The sequence below is a fragment of the Phacochoerus africanus genome, chromosome 8, assembly GCF_016906955.1.
Source record: "Phacochoerus africanus isolate WHEZ1 chromosome 8, ROS_Pafr_v1, whole genome shotgun sequence".
Classification (NCBI taxonomy): domain Eukaryota; kingdom Metazoa; phylum Chordata; class Mammalia; order Artiodactyla; family Suidae; genus Phacochoerus; species Phacochoerus africanus.
In genome coordinates this window covers 1865158-1884590 of record NC_062551.1, presented here as the reverse complement: position 1 = coordinate 1884590, position 19433 = coordinate 1865158, and the positions used below count along the sequence as shown (strand labels likewise).

General features: G+C 54.3%; 1 protein-coding gene across 3 annotated transcripts in view; it reads right to left on the bottom strand.

The window, feature by feature from the left end:
• The window catches only part of ZCCHC14 (zinc finger CCHC-type containing 14), a 65281-nt gene that overhangs the window by 3340 nt on the left and 42508 nt on the right, over positions 1-19433 (bottom strand). For 2 of the 3 annotated variants that reach the window (XM_047791864.1, XM_047791867.1), the window contains 8 exons: positions 9659-9730; positions 7010-7119; positions 6023-6117; positions 5886-5940; positions 3813-4092; positions 1598-1689; positions 882-1009; positions 72-212 (listed from right to left, as the gene is read on the bottom strand). In XM_047791864.1, coding sequence (XP_047647820.1) covers positions 72-212; positions 882-1009; positions 1598-1689; positions 3813-4092; positions 5886-5940; positions 6023-6117; positions 7010-7119; positions 9659-9730 — 973 coding nt within the window. The remainder of the gene's footprint in view (positions 1-71; positions 213-881; positions 1010-1597; positions 1690-3812; positions 4093-5885; positions 5941-6022; positions 6118-7009; positions 7120-9658; positions 9731-19433) is intronic. The other variant, XM_047791865.1, reaches the window with a different exon arrangement.

Genomic DNA, 19433 nt, shown 5'->3' with positions numbered 1-19433 from the left:
GGAAAGAGCGTCAGACAGCCGCCGGGCCGGGCCGGGCCGGGCCGGGCGGGCGGGCACGCGGGGCGCCTTACGTCTGTCGTTTTCCTCGGCGCTGTCCGAGCTCTCCTCCCGGGCCTGCACCCCCATCGGGCTGGGCGAGGAGCTGGAGCACTCAGAGGAGCTGCCTTCCCGCGCTGTCTGGTGAGGGGGCTGCTCCACTTCCACCCGCAGCGCTGCAGACATGGGACAGGTGACAGTCTGAAGACGGCACTGGGGTCCAGGTGCTGCAGGTCACCAACAGGCGCCTGCCAGCCGGCATCGACTATGCCCGCGTTGCCCCTGGCACATGCCTGTCACACTCCCTTTCACGTCAACCCTAAGGAGGCAGGTGCTGTCCTTTCCTCGTCACACAGGCTCGCCAGGTAGCAGATGCGCACGACCAAGCCTCAGCCTCCCCGAGCAAACGCTGCCGGACAGGAAGGGTCCCCCGGCCCCCAGGTGCCCCAGAGGCAGCCGCCTCCACCCCGAGACCTCTGTCTTCGGGGCCCAGGATCCCAAGACCTTTCTGGTCCAACCCCCGCTGACAAGAGGCACCGTTTTTACTTCCTGGTTCGCCGTCCCTTTGATACTTGGAGCGCTTTCTGAGGGACGAGGGCAGGAAGCAGAGGAAGCCTGGTGGGGGGGCAAGAGCCCTTCGAGACGGCCCCAAGGCCCCAAGCCTGCCCGGAGGGGAGGGCGCGTCCATTCTCCTCTCAGCCTCTCGCCAGATGGACCCCTTCTGCCCAGACAACTGCAGGAGTCACCAGACTCCAGCTTCCAACCCAGTGTCCCTGCTGTTTTCCTACGGGAGAAACCGTAAAAGCTAAAATCACGGCCAGCGACGAAGTCGCGGCCCCACCCACCTGCGGCATGGCTGCCTCGCACCGCCTGCACCGGCCCCACGTGGCTGGTGGGGGGCACACGGGCCACTCCGCTGCTGCTGACCGGCGCGGGGGCCGCGGGGTTCAGGCACCGCTTCTCCGACTTCTCCCTGTACAAGAGCAAAGCACACCAACAAGCGGGGGCTCGATTCTGCTGAAGAAGCCGCCGGTGGTTCCCCAACTCCGCCAGGTGCACACGTTCCCCAGAAGAGTGACATCCACCAGATCGTGGCCAGGGGGACGAGACGCGTTCTGACTCGTCAGTCACTCTAAAGGCCCTTCCAGCAAACCCAAGCCACGTCCATAGACATTTACAAGCATCAGAGGAGTTCCCGTCCTGGCTCAGTGGTTAACAAACCCGACTAAGAACCAAAAGGTTGCGGGTTCAATCCCTGAGCTCGCTCAGTGGGTAGAATCCAGCGTTGCCGTGAGCTGTGGTGTAGGCCGCAGACGCGGCTCGGATCTGGTGTTGCCATGGCTGTGGCGTAGGCCGGCGGCTACAGCTCCGATTGGACCCCTAGCCTGGGAACCTCCACATGCCACGGGTACGGCCCTAGAAAAGACAGAAAAATAAAATAAAATAAAAGCATCAGAGTTCATAAGCAATCAAAAGCAATCCAGTCACTGATAAATCCCAGCACCTGTTCTGCACGCTGGCACCTAAAATGAACACACATTCCACAAGCATTCACGCTTACTTCTCCAGCTCCAGCTGAGTCTTGAGTTTTTTCTTTGCTCCCATGGTGAGGGATTCGAATTTATTCAGATCTTCTTCAGTAAGGCTCAGAAACTACCACAGAAGAAACAAATTACGAAGTTACTGAGAATTAATTAGGATTCTGAAAGAAAATAACCTGGAGCTTAATAAGTCTAGTCCGCCTCTAGAGTATGTGAACAACTCAAACCTAACAGGATTAGAGACAGGAAAACATTTACTTGATTAATGACGTGGCACCCACAGTTCAAAGCACACGATGCTCACGAGAGTCACGGGCTGTGTCCACTGGGCCTTCCTGGACGGTCGAGCTCGGGCACCTGGAAGGCCCTGCTCCCTGGCAGGTGACTGCACACAGTGTCCTGCAGCCTCGACCGTTGCAGAGAGGCAGCCTCTGGAGTGGATCCCTCTTAGGAGCCCCACACCCAAACACAAGCCAGCAACCCTGCCACAGACAGGAGCCTAGTCTTCTTTAGCAGTTCTTTTTTCTTCAAATCACGCTCACTCCAGGGACAATGGCAACGTTGCTGGGCAGCAAATGACCCAGAAAAGGAGAAACCATCCCAAGCGAATGGCCACCCAAGCCACTGGCCGCACACCTGGCTCTCAACAGGCCATGTAACATGGTTTGTGACTTTAGCCATTTCAGCTCACACGAGAAACTGAAACTTTTTAAAGGGACCATCACCGAGGTTAGTAAAATCTGTTGTCTTTAAGATTTATGAATCATAAACTGAGAGTTCTGAGAATATACTTCAAATGTGTTTCTTGGAACTCCTGCTAGGGCACAACCAGATAGGCAGCGTCTCTGCAGCACCAGGACACAGGTCCGGTCCCTAGTCCGGCGCAGCGTGTTAAAAGATCCAGCACTGCGGCAGTGGTGGTACAGGTCACATCTGTGGCTTAGACCCGACCCCTGGACTGGGAACGCCTTTGTCGTGGGGCAGCCAGAAATGAAAAAAAAGTGTACTTTTCTTCGAAGTCAAGATTGATTTCTAGATTCGTCCACTGCAGATTTTTGGAAAAATGAAATGTTTACAAAGATAACAGCCATCACGTCACTTCATCCAGCAGGGGGAGCTCAGATTCAAACAGCGCGTAAGGGTCTAATACTTTTTGTTCTGTTTTTAGGGCCACACCTGCAGCAGACGGAGGTTCCCAGGCGAGGGACCAAATCGGAGCTGCAGCTGCCAGCCTGGGCCACAGCCACAGCAACGTGGGATCGGAGCCACATCTGTGACCTACACCACAGCTCACGGCAACACCGGATACATAACCCACTGAGCGAGACCAGGGACTGAACCTACGACCTCATGGATGCTCATCGGATTTGTTTCCGCTGCGCCACAAAAGGAACTCCTGGTCTAATTTACTTTAATCAGTGGCAATGAAACAAGAAATTTCAGAAAAAAAAAATTTTTTTTTGATTGCATTCATGGCACATACAAGTTCCCAGGCTAGGGGTCGAATACAGAGCTACAGCTGCTGGCCTACACCACAGCCACTGCAACACAGGATCCCAGCTGCGTCTGTGACCTATGTCACAGCTCACAGCAATGCCGGATCCTTAACCCACTGAGCGAGGCCAGGGATCGAACCTGTGTCCTCATGGATACTAGTCAGATTCGTTTCCACTGAGCCACGATGGGAACTCCCAGAATTTTTTTTAACACTGAAAAAAAAACACTCCATGACAAAACTCTCTTCGGGAAGAAGTAGTTTCCATGTAGGACTGCTTGAAATACAAAAAATTCATCTATTCTTTTGGCTGTATGACCCTAAATGAAGCCAAATCATCAGACAGCCGCTTACTTGCATCCGAGCATGCGGGGTCCTGGGAAAAGGCCTACGTCGAGGGGCATCTAAGACAGAGGCGGGACACCAGAACTCACTACCCACCGTGAGGCTGCTGGAGACCTAACAGCCTTTACGTCACGGGGAGAAAGCACCTAACTTGCAAGGACCTCCAACTATCTTAAAAAAGCCATCCTACGAACCATCGTGTTACAGCTCTGCTTCAGCTGCAGGCAGCCTTCGGAAACCCAAAGGCGCGCGGGTCCTGCGGCAAAAGCTCACAGACGCAGGCCGCCTGCGGGTATTAAGACCCCTCGTCACACACTCGGAACACAACTCAGTGCCCCAGGAATGAGGCCCGAAGAGCGGTTACGTGAGAGACGCAGCAGATCCGACCAGCACACCTTCTCCATCGTGAGCTGTTTGAAGACCGGGTAGTACTTGTGCAAACGCAGTTTCCGAAGCCAGTCTAAAATCCCATTTTGCTCCTGGGGCTGAGGGGCCTGCAGACCGGACGGCATCAGGATGGTGGGCGAGCTGTCCATCGGGGTCCGGTAGGCCAGCGCCGAGCCCGCAGCCCCCGCGTGCGAGCAGTGTGGCAGGGCGGCCGCACTGGCCGGGTGCTGCATGTGGTGCTGGGCGCCGCTCTGAGAGGACGGGATGCCGGCCACTCCACACACAGGCCTGTGGGACAGAAGACGGGTGCTGTCGAAAGGCTACGGCCTCCTCTGCAGACCAGCTCATACACCTGGACTGCAGTGCAGCCGTGTCCATCGCTAACCACGGAGCCTGGCCTGGGCAGAGGTCTGCAGGGGCCGGATCCTTAACCCACTGAGTGGGGCCGGGGATCGAACTTGCATCCTTATGGACACTAGTCAGATTCGTTTCCATGGTGCCGCAACAGGAGCTCCTCTTTCTGTTACTTCTATCCCAGGATGATACTGAAAATCATATTAAAACTAACTCCAAAATCTTTAACATTCAAATTTTTTTTTCTTTTTTTGGGGGGGGGTCTTTTTAGGGCTGCGCCCACGGCCTATGGAGGTTCCCAGGCTAGGACTTGAATTGGAGCTACCGCTGCCGGCCTACACCGCAGCTCACGGCAACGCCGCATCCTGAACCCAACGAGCGAGGCCAGGGATCAAACCCGCAACCTCATGAATACTAGGCAGGTTCGTTAGACACTGAGCCATGACGGGAACTCCCAAATTGGTTTTTTTAAAAGTAAATTCCAGGAAAGATAAAAGGACCAAAAGCAGCACTTTCTGTGCCCGTCCTCCCACGTCAAACCGCAGACTCGCAGACGTGGTGTGTGTCTGCCCACACCAGGCAGAGGGGGCAGAAGACAGACAGACAGAGAGAGAGAGAGAGAGAGAGAGAGGGGGGGGGGGAGAGAGAGAGAGGGGGAGAGAGAGAGAGAGAGAGAGAGAGAGAGAGAGAGAGAGAGAGAGAGAGAGAGAGAGAGAGAGAGAGAGAGGGAGCATGCGTGCGCGCCGCCTGTGACGTCATCCTGCTTTATTTATTTATTTTTTTGTCTTTTCGCTATTTCTTGGGCCGCTCCCGCGGCATATGGAGGTTCCCAGGCTAGGGGGTGAATCGGAGCTGTAGCCACCGGCCTAACGCCAGAGCCACAGCAACGCGGGATCCGAGCCGCGTCTGCAACCTACCCCACAGCTCACGGCAACGCCGGATCGTTAACCCACTGAGCAAGGGCAGGGACGGAACCCGCAACCTCATGGTTCCTAGTCGGATTCGTTAACCACTGCGCCACGACGGGAACTCCGTCATTCCACTTTAGAGCTGGCTGTCAGTCCAGGCAGACAGTCTGTCTGTCACCTGAGCACTGCTACCATCATTCTGGCCCCGTGTGGTAGGGGAACTCCTAGAGCAGCAACTCTGGCCCTTTGTGGGCTTGATCACCCTAGGAGATTCTAAAAATGAGGATTCTTAGAAATTTCGGTTTCCTAGAATGTTCAGGACCCAGAAACTGGCCTTTGCAATAAGAGTCTTTAGGAATGCTCTCAATCCAGTGGCTCTGAGAATTTTTTTTTTTTTTTAAAGAAATCAAAAAGTGGGTTATCTCAGCATTCCCATGTGGCTCAGTGGGTTAAGGAGCCAACATTGTCTCTATGAGGATGTGGGTTTGATCCCTGGCCCTGCTCAGCAGGGGAAGGATCCAGCATTGTCGTGGCTGTGGTGTAGGTCACAGACGCGGCTCAGATCCGGTTTTGCCATGGCTGTGGTGTGGGGTGGCAGCTGCAGCTCCCACTCAACCCCTAGCCTGGAAATTCCCACATGCAGCAGGCACAGCCTAAAAAGACAAGTGGATTCTCTCTTTCCAATTCTTCCCTCCGTGTTCTTCAAGAGCAAGACAAAAAAATGACTTCACTTTAGAAACAACTGTTTACACACGGTGGGAAGCGAGCTGGGTAACAGGGCTGCCGGGACGTGCGCTGGTCACAAAGCAGAAGCCTCACCTTCCAGAGATGCCCATCACGGTACCGACGTTAGGAAGAGAAGGGGTGCCAGGACCTACGAGTTAAAATAAATGTCATAAAACTTACAGACTATAAAGATGTTTCTATTTTTATTTAACTACATCTTTCAAACTCACTTGGACTTTGAAGCTGTTGGGTGGGAGATGAAGTGCTGAAAAATTTCTTAACATGGTCATTTTTTAATATGTGAGAAGGTAACGCAGCCAAATACCTGAAAATTAAACAAAATAGTTTTATCAGCATTAAAATACATTACCAAAAACGAAGTGGGAAAAAAATTTTTAGTTTTCTTTTTCTTTTTTGTCTTTTTAGGGCTGCAACTGTGGCGTATGGGGGTTCCCAGGCTAGGGGTTGAATCAGAACTGCAGCTGCCGGCCTACACCACAGCCAGAGCCATGCAGGATCTGAGCCGCTTCTGTGAGCTATACACCACAGCTCCTGGCAATGCCGGATCCTTAACCCACTGAGAGAGGCCAGGGATCGAACCTGCGTCCTCAGGGATACTAGTGAGATGATTTTCTACTGAGCCCCCATGGGAACGCCCCGTTTCCTTATTTACACTGTACTACACTGCAGGACACTGGCCGCAAGCACAGCCCATGCTGTCATTCAGCTGCTGGCCCCAGGGCCCTGGCGGCAGGCCTGCCTCTCCGTGAATCTAGTCGCAGGGTGCGATCAGGGGTCCAGAGGCCCTGGGCCCAGGAGACTTTATTAAGTCCTCGCTCTGTCCCGAACAGGCTTTCCTTTCCGCTAGAGGACAGAAGCCGTCACCAGCTTTTGTTTCCTAGGAGCACCAGAATTCTGTTAAATGCTGGCGGGTACCCTGAGATTCCCTTCCTCACACAGCCTCAAAATCTGCCTCCCACTGCTCCGTAACTGAGGAGGGTCCCTGGAGGAGAGAGGACACCCAAACCGCCCAGAGCCCCAAGTCCCTCAAGCGCAGCTCGACCAGCAGGCCGTCGCGGCCGGGCCCCGCCCGCCCCGCACACACGGCCGCCGGCCCTCCGTCACCGCCTGCCACCCTCGGTCACCCTGCGTCACGGCCGCGCCACGGCCACCGCAGGGCTGCCTGTACGGCGGGCGCGTGTGGTGACGGGCGTTACCTCAGGTCCGCTTCCAGATCCACGTGGTTTCGCTCTAGATAAAAGGAATCTGGGCCAGCTAAGCAAGGAATGAATTTCTCCAAGTTGTCTTCAGGATAAAGCTGAGATAACTGAAAGAGACGGAAAGGTGTACACCGTACGTTAACATTCCTCTCAGGTAACCAGGACGCCTCGCTTGGAGAAAAGCCTGGGCAGGTGCTCGGTGGTGACACCTGCTGGCGAGACACCAGGGGCCACTGGGGGCCCGGGGGGGGGCCCCGCATGCACCTGGGATGCAGGAGCCACTCAGGACGCCGCGCTCCCTGCGGGGCATCATCAAGAAGCAGCTCACCACCCGCCCCCAACACACACACAGCAGTGCCTTCTCCTGAGCCCTCAGACGGCCGAGCTGCAAGGCCACCCTGTGACCGGATTCCAAGAGGGACCCTCCGAGGACAAACGGGACACGTGAGCTGTCCCAGCTGAGGCAGAGCACGCGGAAGAAGGAGCCACCATGCCAGCAGGAGGAAGAGGGCGGCTGAGATGAGCGCATCCGTAAGGGCTGAGTGCAGCTCAGACAGCCGTCAGCCCGGAGCCCCAGACCCCGGGGACCGTGCCCTCATTCCCAAGCTCTCTTCCACGGGGAGCCCGGCTGGGGCTGACTGCCCCGGGGGCCGAGCGGGAAACCCCGTGCATTTCCCTGGAGCCCGCTCTCAAGCCAAAGCAAAAAGCCCGTAAGCCACTGGGGCAAGTGGCTCCTGCTCTGAGATGAGAGATCAAGCAAAGCCCCCACGTTTCTGGGGATGAGGCAGAAGACTTTCCTTCCTCTGCAGGAGGAGGAGGACAAAGTCCTCTGGCACCAGGTCATGGGCAGAGGACAAACAAAGCCCCTCTGGCCCTGAGGAAGGGGCGAGAAGCCTTCGTGGGCCGAGGGTCCTGCACCAGCGCAAAGGGGAGGCCAGCTGCTGCCGGGGAAGGAAGGGGCCGGGATGCTGAGAAAGCCCCCAGAGGCCCTGTGCCAGGAGCAGGGCCATCCCTCCCGTCCCCAGGCCCAAGTCACAGCTGTCTCCCCTGGAGAGTGAGGCGTCTACCGAGCAGGGAGAGAGAGCCTTCTGTGCCACAGGCCCAGCAAGACCACCGAGGCGCCTCCTGAGGCTCACGGGGCCGGCGGGCCTTCCCCGAGGAGGCAGCCTTGCGGTGCTCAGCTCCGATCCCAGCAAGATGAACCCGCTGCCACGTGCCTACTTCCGGGCTGGTTTCTAGACATGATGTCTCACACTCACTCAGAAATTACAAATTAAAAGAAGGGGGGGGAACCTGTGGTCAAGAACCAGACTCAGAAATAACCTAGATGTTGGAACTACCAGACAGGGACTGAGCACACCTACGCTCAGTGGACTAAAAGATGTAGCAGGAAGACCCAAAGACCGCCACCAGGATGTGTGAACAAGTGGGTAACACCATCAAAGAGATGGAAACCTTATTAAAACACATATCAAATGGAAAAGCCAGGAAAAACTAAAGGAAAAAAAAAAAAACAACCCAAAGCCACGGTACTTGAGAGGAATTCAGCAAACTCAACAAGGCTCATGAGCACCGCGGGCAGAGCTACCGAAGCAAAGTGAACGGCAGGGTCAAGTACACGCAGCCCAACGCCCAGAAGAGGGAAGGGAGTGGGGCAGGAGAGAGAATGCACAGGAACTTTCCAAGACTGCTGGAAGACAGCGCAGCCGATACCCAGGAAGGGCAGAGAGCCTGGAGCCAGCCGACAAGCCGCCGCCGCCACCAGACAGGTGAGTGGCCACAGCGAGGGGGGGCCCATCAGCCAGCGGCGTCCAGAGAAAGCGCGCTGCTCTTCAGGAGGAAGCGCACAGAACAGGAGGCCCAGGCCGGGGACCCCGGTGCTCTGAAGGGCGCAGAGGAGGGGGCCCCGGGGCAGGAGCCGTGGCTCTAGAAGCAGGCCCCGGGGCCGGCTCCACGCGGGGCGGCCTCCACAGTGGGCACATCAAGCGACTTCTGTCCAAGCTCCTCAAGCGGAGCCCAAACCCTGCTCTTCTCCGAAGGCGTACATCCTTCTTCTCATAATCCAGATGCAAGCTGCCCTCTGGAGAGAGGGACTGTTTCCGACGCATCACGAGGGCTAAGACAGTGGTTCGCTGGGGCTGCACGGGCCAGGGGACCTTAGACACAGAGCTAGGTACGTCTGTCACACACAGGCGGAGGTCAAAAGGTGTTCCTCTTGATATTTGTTGAACCAATTTAAAAACAAACAGGATGTACCCCACCTATACTGCCATTTTAAAAGATATTTAAAACAAACAGGAAAACCCAAGGTGTACACAGACAAAGGTGGGAGCAGTCACGTCTCTAACCCCCGCTGCCCGAGCGGGCCCCTCCCTTGGCCTCGGCTCAACAGTCACGAAACCTCACAGCCTGACCCCCCCCTCGGGCCTCCGAGCACCTGCCACCTGCCGCCTCGTCTCACTGTCAACCACTGGGGGGCGCAGGCGCGGGGGCTCCAGGACCCGGGGCGTGGGCCCGGGCGGCACCCCTTCCCGGCACGGCGCTGGCGGTGCGGGCTGAAGGAAGCGACCTCAGAAAGGACAGGACTGGCGACCACTGGGGAGCGAGACCCCGGGAATGGGTGTAAGAGCCCTTCAGTTACCTTACCTTTGAAATAAATTCAGTCACTTCAGAGGGAGATTTGGTTACTGATGTTACTGAAGAATCAGACCACAAGACCTTAAAAACAAATAAACAAACAAACCTTAAAAACGGACACCACATACCTGATTCACACCACACTTTCCGGGGTGCGCGGCTGGTGCGGGTGCAGCGGTGTGACGAGCCCTAGCGCCCTAGGAACGGAGCCCTGGCCTCGTGACGGAGGGTCGTTCCCCTAACTCCAGGCATTCAAGCTTCGGTTCCTGTTTTGCACGATAATTTAAACATGGAGCACGGAGTCGAAGGCTTGCTCCTCAAAGCTCTAGAAAGTCACTGGCACCCCAGATGCGTGTCCCAGGGCGGACCCCCTCTGCTCAGGTCAGTCTCCACAACTCTGCACGTGGGATCAACAAGTTACCAGAAACGAGCTCACCCAAACAAGGAGCAGCTCGGCACACGTTCGCCGCTATGGGTACTGGTGAGATGAGGCCGGGCCCTGCCCTCTGGAATCTGACACAACTGGGGGTGGCACGGGAGTCAACGGGCGACAACAGGCCAGAGCAAGCGGTCAGGGCCAGGAGAGCAGAGAACACCTCCCACGGGTGGGGAGGGCGCAGAGAATTCAGGGAGAGAGCATCAGAATCGTCTTCCCGCAAGCTGCACAAAGCCTGGCAGGTCTGTTTTCACTCTTCTTTCAGGACCTCACGGCCGCCAGTCTCCCCAGCGGACTGTAAAGCGCCCTGGACAGAGGCCTGCTCCCCCTCCGCCTGCTCCTGAGGGGGACAGACAGGACGGGACGGGAGGGAGGCCCGGAACAAGAGGGGTCAAACCACGAAAGAAGACCTTCCCTCGCACCCGGAAGAAGCCACTGGAGGCCCGCAAGCCAGGAAATACCTGACCAAGTGTATTTTATCACCCAAAGGGAAGCATCATATGCGCACTGATGAAGAGAAAACGGAGCGCAGACGCAACACATCACTCTGTGCCCCCACCTGCCCTCACCCTCCGAGGATCAGCCGCCGAGTCTGCCATCCCCACGCGGCTGAAATCCACACCCTTGTCCCTCCATCTCACAACAATGGGGGTGTGTTTCAAGCCCCCTTAAAACAGAAGCTGATCAAGGAAAGGGGTCTCTCCTTGTCTCTGAACTCCAGGCCTCCGTGAATGCACCAAGGCAAGTGCTGGCATTTTTGAAGGAACGTGCCATGCTGCCCAAAATCTCCTACACTGAAATGAAAATACTTAAGCCATTTTTTCTGTCTGAAACAATCAAATCTTACAACAACACTAAAAAGAAGTTTCGGGGAGAGTGAGCTGCCACCCACATAAAACACCTGTGATTTCCATGATGAAAGCTGAAGACCTTCCAGCCTTAGATGTGTGACACAAAGCACGGCTGACAGCATGTCTCTCCAGGTCTCATTTCATGTCATATGAATGCCCTGACTCAACTAAGACCAACACCCCGAGAGGAGGTGCAGCGCGGGCAGACGGCTTTCTGCTGAAGATGACAATCTGCCTCCCTGACAGTTACACCTTCTTTTTTTGGGGGGGGGGACCACACCTGCAGCATAGAGAAGTTTCTGGGCCAGGGACTGGAACGGAGGCGCAGCTGCAACCATGCAGGATCCTTTAACCCACTGCACCAGGCCAGCGACTGAACCCACACCTTGGCAGTGCCCCGAGCCAGTGCAGTCAGGCTGCTGACCCACTGAGCCACGGGTGGGGGGGGGGCACCTCTGACAACGATCTCTTTTAAACAGGTACAACTTGTCTAGGTTGCCTGCTCCTGGCATGTTCTTCCTTGACTTCCAAAGGGAGCTGCTTCCTCCAAGGGCAGACAGCAGGCACAGACTGGAAGCCAAGAGCCACTTCTAAGCTGAATTCAGCATCACCACCTGACACGGGTCGACGCCAGCCGCACCCCACCGCCCCCCCCAGAGCAGAGGCCAGGCCCCAGGAGGGCCGGGGACACGGCACGGGAGAAGAGCCCCACGTCACACCAGGCTCTAGAGACATGTGCTCTGTCCAGTTCAAGTGGGCGTCGATCCTCAGCCGCCCCACGGTCTCAGGAACCACCAGGACAAAGCACCGCCTATTGGGGATGACCCAGTACCTTCCCATCGCCCACCCTGACTCCGAGCCACTGAGACTTCCCGGAGGCAGCTTCTCCCGAGTCTTAAGCATACACACAAAAAAGCACTTTGCACACAACAGGTAAGGTATACCGAGGATTCCGCCACGCTCCGTCTAATTCCACCGACTCACCATCTAACTCCGCCTCAGCGCCCTCTGGAGCACGTGGGGCAGCATTTTCCCTCCTCGCACAGGCCCTGCCCCCTGCTCCGGCCACAGCCCCGCGGGAGCAGGCGGCCCAGCCCCAGACCTGCCTCCAGACCGCTGAGGAGCTCTGGAGCTGCACACACAGACGGGCCGAGCCGTCACAGAGCAGGCAGCCTGGAGGAGACACCCGCCACGCGCAGAAGGGACAACCACTTGCCAAAGCTAAACCCATCACTGGTGCTCTCGGTGAGCTAAGAGAAGAAAGCACGGCCAAGGACGGGGTGCTACGACGAAAGAATCGTCAGAGAACAGTTCTTTGCAACAATAAAAGGCGGGACAGCAGAAATGAAAACTTCGATTCAAGAGATGGAAGACGGGGGCGTTTCCCACAGAGCTGATCAAAAATCAAAGGAAAAAAGTGAAGCCAGAGGACAAGTCTTGAGGTTCAACGTGGAGACGGCACAAGTTCCAAAGCAGGAAAAGAGGGCAGAGGGCACGCCAAGGAGTGGTCCACGGGAGGGTTCCCCGATGAACGGCCTTGAGCTAAAAGGGCTGCCGAGCCTCGGGATGATGGCGCACCTGCACCCGAGCAGGGCTCGGAGACGCAGGCTGACACCTGGGACTAAGAGAACCCTAAAAACTTCCGGCGAGCACAAGACGGGTCACAGCACAGGATCAGGAATCAAAGACACAGGCCTCTCAAGAGCAACAGTGCAAAGCAGCAGGCAGAAGTGCTTCCCAATCCCTAAGGAAGAACGACGCCCAGAACAGCAGGGACTTCCCAGTCACGTGTCAGGCACAGGGATGAAGACAGCGCCAACGTCAACGTCTCAGAGGCTGTTCCTCCTGGGAGCACTTCTAAGGAGCTACTAGACAAGGGGTGAGCCAAGAACCAGGAGGAGGGGTCAGAGCTGGGAGGGAGGGAGGAGGGACCCGCAATGATGACCCAGGGCCCCGAGATGAGACTATACCAGGCTGAAGCCCTGCGTTCAGGCCGGAGCAGTGCACAGCTCAAAGAGACACCCAGTGGAATGCCAGATGCATCTGAACACAACCAGAGAAAACTTTAGGGGTGAAGCTGTTTTCCAAGCAACAAACCAACCCCGACAGTGAACTCCAGGTAAAACGGAGTATCATGCAACCACTGAGGTGTATTTCAAAAGAAGCAGGTCCCTGAGAGCCCTGGTGATGAATGCACAAGTACTGGACGCTGACCACACAGAGCTGACGGAGACACTAAATTTAAAAGAACAGTCGCCAAGGGGTCCCTGATACGGTGCAAGGGGATTGGCAGCAGCTCTGCAGTGCCAGGGCGCAGGTTTGATCCTGCCTGCACAGTGGGTTAAGGATCTGAAAGCTCTGCGGCTCGGATCTGATCCCTGGCCTGGGAACTCCATGTGCCTCAGGGTGGACCAAAAAGAAAAGAAAAAAAAAAAAATTTGCCAGGACTCATCCTTAGCTAATAGTGATACAATATTCTGTTGTTAAATTGTTCTGGAATGAAAAAGTCAACCTTTAAAGAAAAGACAGCACGAAAATCAATGCAATGTTGGGTTCTTATCCAAGAATGGAATGAAGCAGTAGCCCTGCAGTTCTTCCGGAGTCAATGAAACTCTCCTGCCTACTAGGAGTTTCAAGTGATCTTTAGACGTTGCTTAGTTTTGTTTTTTGCTTTTTTGTCCACCCTGCAGCATATGGAAGTTCCTGGGCCAGGGATGGTTCTGAGCCGCAGGCATGACCTACGCGGCAGCTGCGGCTGCAGCTGCAGCCGCAGCCACGCTGGACCTTTCACCTACTGCGCAGGCCAGGGAGCACACCTGTCTGGGTGCTGCAGAGACGCTTCAACCCCCCTGTGCCACAGTGGGAACTCTTGATTTTTTTCCCTCTGCCCTTCCTTCGTGTGTAATAAGTAAAGAAAACTTTATTTTAAAAAGCCTTGTAGGCATTCAACAGGGAATTCAGGAAGCGTTGGTCCAATGTGGACGTTTCGCATGTGCGTAGATCCAACCTGCTTCCTGTCTACTGAGTGAACTTCCCCAGGGACCTGTAAGGAGCAACTACAACTGCAGCAAAAACAAAGCCAACTCCATGGGAAAGAACAGGAAACTCCCACTGCTTGTAACTTGTCTTCCTATAAAAGAATAACCTTTCATTTGTATCCTGGAAAACACCACCACACAAAAATGAAAACTAGAGCGAAACAAGGCTGAGCAAACTGGGGAATGGGGGGGGGGGGCTGACTTCTCCCTGAATAAGTGAAAGCTTTCAGAAAAAACCTGTTTCTGAAGTCTTCCTACACCGTTGGCAACAGAGGGTACTTCTGCCTGTGGTAAGGCAGACACCCCAAATAAAGTGTTTTCTTGTTCTGGCCACAGGACAACAGCTATTTATTCCCATGTTCAAAAGACAACCTATTAAAGGACAATTTGTATATCTTCATCATTCAAGGTTATGTGGACAAAATAAAGCTTTAATCCTCAGGAAAATCTTAAAACCTTGAGTGGGTTCTACCTGGCGATGAAATGCACAGACAGAGCAGACAGTCTCAGCAGCCCAACAGCCAAATACGCGCGGGAGCCCACCACGCCACCAGCACAACGAACCCGCCACTGTCCCCAGCGTCTCCCTAGGACGCGACTGGTCTGCTTTCTGCCCCTGAAGATTTGTCTGCACCTGCTACATAGAGCACGTCCTCTTTCCTCTGGGGTCTTCCACGCAGCGCGGCCACGGAGCTCCATGCGCACTGCTGCTCATCGATGACTCCCCCCCACCCCAGACTAGGAACGTCCCACTGTGTGGACAGGGGAGCCCAGTGTGTGGATCCAGTCTCTGGCCTCGGGACATCTGGGCTGGGACAACAGTCACGTGCAAACCCTTCTATGCACAGAGGCTCTTGTTCCCTTGGCTGCTGACCGCAAGGGGAACTGACAATGTCTCAGGGATACGCGCTACCTTTAAAGCAGCTGCACCGCTGTGCGCGCCTGCTGGCCGTGTGCGACCCCAGTCCTCCCATGTGCCTGCCAGGACTTGGGGTGGCCAAGCCTATTACTTTTAGCTGTTCCACCAGGCTGTGACAGCAGCTCACCGTGGTCTGACTCAGCGTTTTGCAAACAGCCCATGGTGCTCACAACTGTTCACACACGCTACCTGCCAGCCATACAACTTTCGTAGTAAAATGTCTGTTCAAATCTTTGGCCTATTTTTTCTATTGGGTCATTTTCCCACCACTGAAATTTTTTTTTCTTTCTATGGCTGCACCCGTGGCATGTGGAATGTCCTGGGTAAGGGACTGAATCAGAGCTGCAACTGAGGCCTACATAACAGCCACAGCGATGCTGGATCCTTAACCCACTGAGCGAGGCCAGGGATCAAACCCGCATCCTCATGGTCACTAAGTGGACACTATGTTGGGTCCTAAACCCGCTGAACCATGACGGGAACCCCTCCCTGAGTTGTGAGAGTTCCCGTCACCGTCTCAGGACAAATCCCTTATCAGATGTGGAATGTACGAGGATTCTTCTCCGAGTTCTATGGCTTGTCTTTTCATCTTCTCCACAGGGCCTTTCAAAGAGCAAGTTTAAATTCTGATAAGGTCTAATTCATGCATCTTTGTCTTCTGTGGATGATATTTTCATTATTCTAAGAAATCTCTCTGCCTGTTTAAGTCACCAAGTTTTCTCCTATGCTTCCCTCTGGCACTTTGACAGTTTTAGGGTTTACGTTTAGCTCTGTGATCCATTCTGAGTGGCCGTCCATCTAAGGGTGAGGTCTGACCAGGGCTCCTCTTGCTGCACGTGGCTCTCTGCCCCAGGCACCGCCCTGCCGCGACCCTCCGCTCTCCGCTGAACTACTTCCCTGCCTTTGTCAGTAACCCACCGACCAGGGCTGTGCGGCACCCCGGGCTCTTGGCCTGAGGCAGGCAAGGCCTGGCCCGTGGGGTGGACCCGTCACCAACACCAGCCCCTGAGCCCCGCGCAGGGCCCCCGCAGCCCAGAGCTGCAGGCAGCAGGAGCTTGGCGCTACACCCTACAAGCCGCTCCTAAACCCACACGGAAATGCGGACGATGCAGTGAAGCCAAGACAATCCCGAGGAAGGAGAACAAACCTGAGAGGACTCCCACCTCCCAACTGAAGCAGCTACTACAAAGCGACAGCGCCCACAGTGTGGTGCTGGCCTAACGACAAAGGCGACCCCAGAGCAAGCCTCGCAGTTCCCATCGGCTGCTTCTCAGCAGGGGGGTGCAGACCCTGCAGTGGGGGAGAAGAATGGTCTTCGCAACAAATGCTGCTGGACGACTGGACGTTCCCATGCAAAAGGATGACTCCACATCCTTTCTCCACGGCAGACACAGAAATTAGCCACAAACGAATCAAAGGCCTAAATCTAAGAGCAGAATCAGTCAAATTCTCATCAGAAAACACAGGAGTGAATCTTGATGACCTTGGGTGTGGTCATAATTCCTTAAACATAACAGCAAAAGCACAAGTAACGAAGGAAAAAGTAGTTAAGTTGGACTTGGGCAAAATTAGAAAACTTCTGTGTGTCAAAGGTCAGAATCAAGAAGACGAAAAAAAATCCCACACAAGGGAAGAAAACAGTTGCCAATCACGTATCTGATAAGACTTGTATTAAGAATATAAAAAGAACTTGTTTACAACTGAAGGATAAAAGACACATCCCTCACCCCAAAATAAAGAAAAAAGAGATAAAACCCAATTGAAAAATGGACAAAGTATTTGAACAGACACTTCTCAAAGAATATACGCAGCTGGCCAGTAAGCACATGAAAAGATGTGCAGCACCAGCAGCAACCAGGACGAGGACGTGCGGGTCAGAGCCACGATGCAGTGCCAGCTCCCACCTCCTAGGACGGCTAACGAAGAAGACGGAAGACAACGAGCGCGGGTGAGGATGCCGAGACGGCGGACCCTTCCTTCTACGTGCCAGCCGGGGGCGCGTGGAGCGGTGCAGCCCCTTTGGACTAAGCGCAGACCTGCCCCACGGCCCAGGGATGCCGGACGGAGGCGAAGCCCTGAGAGGCTCGCAAGTGTCTGTCCACAGGAAACCTGTTCTCAGACGTTCATGGCAGCATGTTCTCCACAAGAGGCAAAAAGCACAAACAACCCAAAAGTGTATCAACAAACTGCTAATGGATTAACAAAATGTGGGTATCCACACGGTGGAATATTATTCAGCCATAAAAACAGAAGTCTTGGGAGTTCCTGCTGCAGTGCAGCATGTTAAGGATCCAGCATTGCCTCTGTGGCAGAGCAGGCTCAATCTCAAGCCAGACACAATGAGTTAAGGATCTGGTGTTGCCACAGCTGTGGCATGGCTGGTAGCTGTGGCTTGGATTCAATCCCTGGCCCATATGCCGTGGGTGTAGCCAAAAAAAGAAAAGAAAAAAAAAAAGTCTTACTATATGACACAGGAGTTCCCATCGTGGCACAGCAGAAACGAATCCCCTGGCCTCACTCTGTGGGTTAAGGATCTGGCGCAGACGCGGCTCGGATCTGGCGTTGCTGTGGCTGTGGTGTAGGCCAGCAGCTATTAGCTTCAATTCAACCCCTAGCCTGGGAACCTCCACATGCTGTGGGTGCAGCCCTAAGAAGAGAGAGAGAGAGAGAGAGAGAGAGAGAGAGAGAGAGAGCGAGTGAGAGAAAGAAAGGAAGGAAGGAAAGAAAGAAAAAGAAAGAAAGAAGGAAAGAAGGAAGGAAGGAAGGAAGGAAGGAAAGAAAGTAAAGAAAGAAGGAAAGAAGGAAAGAAGGAAGGAAGGAAAGAAGGAAAGAAGGAAGGAAGGAAAGAAAGAAAGAAAGAAAACAATACATGATACAATACAGATGGTTCTTGAGGACGTTATTTGCAGGAAAGAAACCAAGCACAAAAGATGACAAACTGTATGTGATTCCGCTTGCGAGAAACACTTAGCACAGGCACGTCTACGGAGACAGAAGGCGGCCTAGGATTTGCCAGGGACTCGGGGAGGAGGGAGGAGCGGAGGACAGCTGGGCGTGGCTCCCGAGCTGCTTTTTAAACAACCTTTGGCCGCGCCCATGGCACGTGGACCTTCTCCCCACCAGGGAGGAAGCCCACACCGCAGCAGGGACCAAGCTGCTGCAGTGACAATGCCAGGTTCTTCAACTGCTGGGCCACAGACCTCCATTCCCTACGCGACTTCTTTTTGGGGTGATGAAAGTATTAAAATCGTGCTAATGGTTACGAGATTCGGAATAAATAAAAACTTACCACTAAATGTATGCATTTTATGGTATGTGAAATAGCTCACAAGAAATGTAAAAAAGAAGGCATTCCCTTCATGGTTCAGCAGTTAGCAAACCCGACTGGCATCCATGAGGACGAGGGTTCGATCCCTGGCCTCGTGCAGTGGGTTAAGGATCCGGTGTTGCCATAAGCTGTGGCGTAGGTCTCAGACATGGCTCGGATCCTGAGCTGCTGTGGCTGTGGTGTAGATCAGCAGCTGCAGCTCCGATTTGACCCCTAGCCTGGGAAGCACCATATGCCGGCCCTAAAAAAAGACGAAAATACCAAAAAAAAAAAAAAGAAATGTAAAAAAATAAAGTCAATTAGAAGATAAAAAACACTTTTTAAAGCACCATCAAAAAATAAAAAAATATTAAAACTTAAAATGCCATCCAAGTTATTCTCAAGTTCAAAAAGCATCAAATGAACATTTACACCTGAGTCTAAACCCGGCCCCTGTCCTGCCCCAGTGATCCGCCTCCACCCTCCATCGAAAGCACCGTGTCGGGAATTCCAGGTGCTGAAATCAGATCATGGGAATCTTCCAACTTTTTCTTCTTTTCTTTTCTTTTTTGCCATTTCTTGGGCCGCTCCTGCAGCATGTGGAGGTTCCCAGGCTAGGGGTTCAATTGGAGCTGTAGCCGCCGGCCTACGCCAGAGCCACAGCAACATGAGATCCAGAGCCAAGTCTGCGACCTACACCACAGCTCACGGCAATGCCAGATCCTTAACCCACTGAGCAAGGCCAGGGATCGAACCTGCAACCTCACGATTCCTAGTCAGATTCGTTAACCACTGAGCCACGACGGGAACTCCCAACTTTTTCTTCAAAATGGTCTTACTGCTCTACAGTTTCTCCATATAAGTTTTGGAATCCTCTCGCTGATTCCTACAACAGAAGAATGCTGTAGGGAGTCATGCAGCATGACAGCAAGGGCGCTGAAATGCCCGTGGAGGGCCGTTCTCTCCCTCTGCGCTTTGCCCTCTTCACAGAATGTAGTTCTTTTTCTTTTTCTTTTTTTTTAAGGGCCACACCTGCAACGTAGGGACGTTCCCAGCTTTGACTGACACCACAGCTCATGGCCACTCCAGATCCTAAACCCACTGAGCAAGGCCAGGGATGGAACCTGCGTCCTCACGGCTACTAATTGGGTTTGTTTCTGCTGAGCCAACACGGGACCTTCCGGAACCGTAGTTCTGACCGCTGCGAGCAGGAGCGACTGCGGCCGCGTGACT